This window comes from Antrostomus carolinensis, unplaced genomic scaffold, assembly GCF_000700745.2.
Source record: "Antrostomus carolinensis isolate BGI_N321 unplaced genomic scaffold, ASM70074v2 scaffold1684, whole genome shotgun sequence".
In the NCBI taxonomy this organism is placed as follows: Eukaryota; Metazoa; Chordata; class Aves; order Caprimulgiformes; family Caprimulgidae; genus Antrostomus; species Antrostomus carolinensis.
The window spans coordinates 28,001-30,707 of record NW_010308471.1 but is presented as its reverse complement, the minus strand read 5'-3'; the positions used below and the strand labels follow the sequence as shown (position 1 = coordinate 30,707).

The 2,707-nt window shown below is 46.0% G+C and overlaps 1 protein-coding gene across 1 annotated transcript; it reads left to right on the top strand.

The window, feature by feature from the left end:
- Positions 1-866: 866 nt before the first annotated feature.
- Positions 867-2,707, top strand: MB21D2 (Mab-21 domain containing 2). The gene has a single exon (XM_010165760.1). It carries the CDS (start codon positions 890-892, stop codon positions 2,150-2,152), a length of 1,263 nt encoding a protein of 420 aa, XP_010164062.1. The 5' UTR covers positions 867-889; the 3' UTR covers positions 2,153-2,707.

Here is a 2,707-nt window from a genome sequence, read left to right as displayed (position 1 = left end):
ATTGAATGAGGTGCTAATATCTCAGCTACTGTGTGGAGTCTCTTCTCAGTCTGCTGTTCGTGCTCTGTGAACAGAGTGTAGCGGTATATATAGAACACACGGTGAAAACCTGGCTTTGGGCAACGAGTGTGGGCAGTGCCGGGTGAGGGGAAGTGTCTGGTTTTGGTGATGAAAACAGAAATCTGTCTTCATGTGTGTGCTCTAGGGAGATGATCAGACTTTTTATGACATGATGCCATCAGTACAGGTTGAAGAACCAATTTCAGAGCTGGCTCTGTAATTGCCTTATAGCTTAACCTGTCTCCATTCCCCCGTAAGAGGAGGACGTATCGCCTTTGTATATGTTGCCTTGTTCACCAGTAAATGTAAAGCAAATTGTAAAATCAGACCTGCTTGAACTAACATTTGTAGCTACTCATTCACTCATGCACAAACCAGCCCCCTGATGCCAGTCCAGTTTTTTTCTTATATCAGAGAGAAAATAAGAACAGTGAGTCAATTAATATTCCCTTTTCTTTTTGAAGTGTCAAGGAGGCATTTGGGTATCATGGAAATGAGGGACAATATGGTAAAAAAACTGGTGTAGAAGGTGTTTAAGAAGTTAAATTTAGTCCTGGAAGTATCTTTGCTGTGTTTTACCAGAGGCTGCTGCTTTTTTCCATTGCTCCCAGTATGATGTTTAGGATGGACTTCACATATTCCCAGAAGTGCAGGAAAGGCCCTGCCCTGAGTCAGGTGGGACTAAGGATTGGCTGAGTTACACGAACAGCGATGCTTGGTTGCTTTTTTACCTGCTGGGTATGGGATGGATTTTAATCCTGGTTAAATCCTGTATCCTAAATGTGTTTGCCTTCTCTTGAAAGGACTTCTCTTTCTCTCTTTTGCAGGCATGGTTCAGAAGCTTGATCAGAAACTGCCTGTAGCCAACGAGTATCTGCTGCTTTCAGGTGGTGTGCGGGAAGGTGTGGTGGACATTGATCTTGATGAGCTGAATGTTTATGCACGAGGCACAGACTATGACATGGACTTCACCCTGCTTGTGCCTGCACTGAAGCTGCATGACCGAAACCAGCCAGTCACACTGGACATGCGCCACTCGGCGTTGTGCCACTCCTGGCTGAGCCTGCGTCTGTTTGATGAAGGAACTATCAGCAAATGGAAAGACTGCTGCACGATCGTGGACCATATCAACGGAGCTACCAATTACTTCTTCTCTCCAACAAAAGTTGCAGACTGGTTCTATGACTCCATTAGCATTGTCCTCTCTGAGATCCAGAAAAAGCCCCAGCGAGGGATGCCAAAAGTGGAGAAGGTAGAAAAGAATGGGACTATCATATCCATCATTTTGGGAGTGGGCAGCAGCCGCATGCTGTACGACATTGTCCCTGTGGTGTCCTTCAAAGGCTGGCCAGCTGTGGCCCAGAGCTGGCTGATGGAGAACCACTTCTGGGATGGCAAGATCACAGAGGAGGAAGTTATAAGTGGGTTTTACTTAGTGCCTGCATGTTCCTACAAGGGGAAGAAGGACAATGAATGGAGGCTGTCATTCGCCAGAAGTGAAGTGCAGCTGAAAAAGTGCATCTCCAGCAGCCTCATGCAAGCCTATCAGGCCTGCAAAGCTATCATCATCAAATTGCTGTCCCGCCCCAAAGCCATTAGTCCATATCACTTGCGGAGCATGATGCTGTGGGCTTGCGACAGGCTACCAGCCAACTACTTGGCCCAGGAGGATTACGCAGCCCATTTCCTCCTGGGTCTCATTGATGATCTCCAGCACTGCTTGGTCAACAAGATGTGCCCTAACTATTTCATCCCCCAATGCAACATGCTGGAGCACCTCTCTGAAGAAACCGTCATGCTGCACGCGCGGAAGCTGTCTTCAGTCCGCTCAGACCCTGCCGAACACCTTCGAACTGCCATTGAACATGTCAAAGCAGCCAACCGGCTGACGCTAGAGCTCCAACGGCGGGGCAGCACCACCAGCATCCCCTCCCCTCAGTCAGATGGAGGGGACACCAACCAGCCTGATGACCGATTAGCCAAAAAGTTGCAACAGCTAGTGACTGAGAACCCTGGGAAGTCCATCTCTGTCTTCATTAACCCAGATGATGTCACGAGGCCCCACTTCAGAATTGATGATAAATTTTTCTGAGATTTCGTCAATGTTTCTTTGGATTTTTTCTTTTGCTTTGTTTTTAAAACCTCTTACAGTGTGCAAGTTTTTTCATTTCATTTTCCTTGATGACTTAGTCTCTTGTTTTTTACATACCCAGCGTAGATTGGATCCGTTGAGAACAATCTGAATAAATTATAATTCCTGGTTCTGCAGGACGGTGCAGATTTTGAAACAGTACATTACTATTTCATATGCTGCTTTGATTTTTTTCACCTACCCAGCCCTATTGTCTGTGAATAGTTTCTAAAGGATAACATGCACCATAAACACACATACCACGGTGTAATGTAGAATTTTTTTTTTACAAGCTTCCATCATTTATGTACGTTTTTGGGCCTGGGGAAGGGAGAACTCACCTTCCGTTGCTTTGGAAATTCACTTCTTTTTCCACGAGCTTCCATCACCCCAAAGAAAAGAGGAGAGACTCTGGGTTGGAAAGCACTACTGGTAATTTGACAAGGCCAAATCTGCTGGGCTGAAACCCAGTTCATCTGTTCTTCACACTTCTCACACTAGGAGAGAAAATTGACT

Excerpts from the sequence above, each read along its gene's own strand:
- MB21D2 (XM_010165760.1), top strand. The coding sequence starts at position 890 with ATGGTTCAGAAGCTTGATCAGAAACTGCCTGTAGCCAACGAGTATCTG.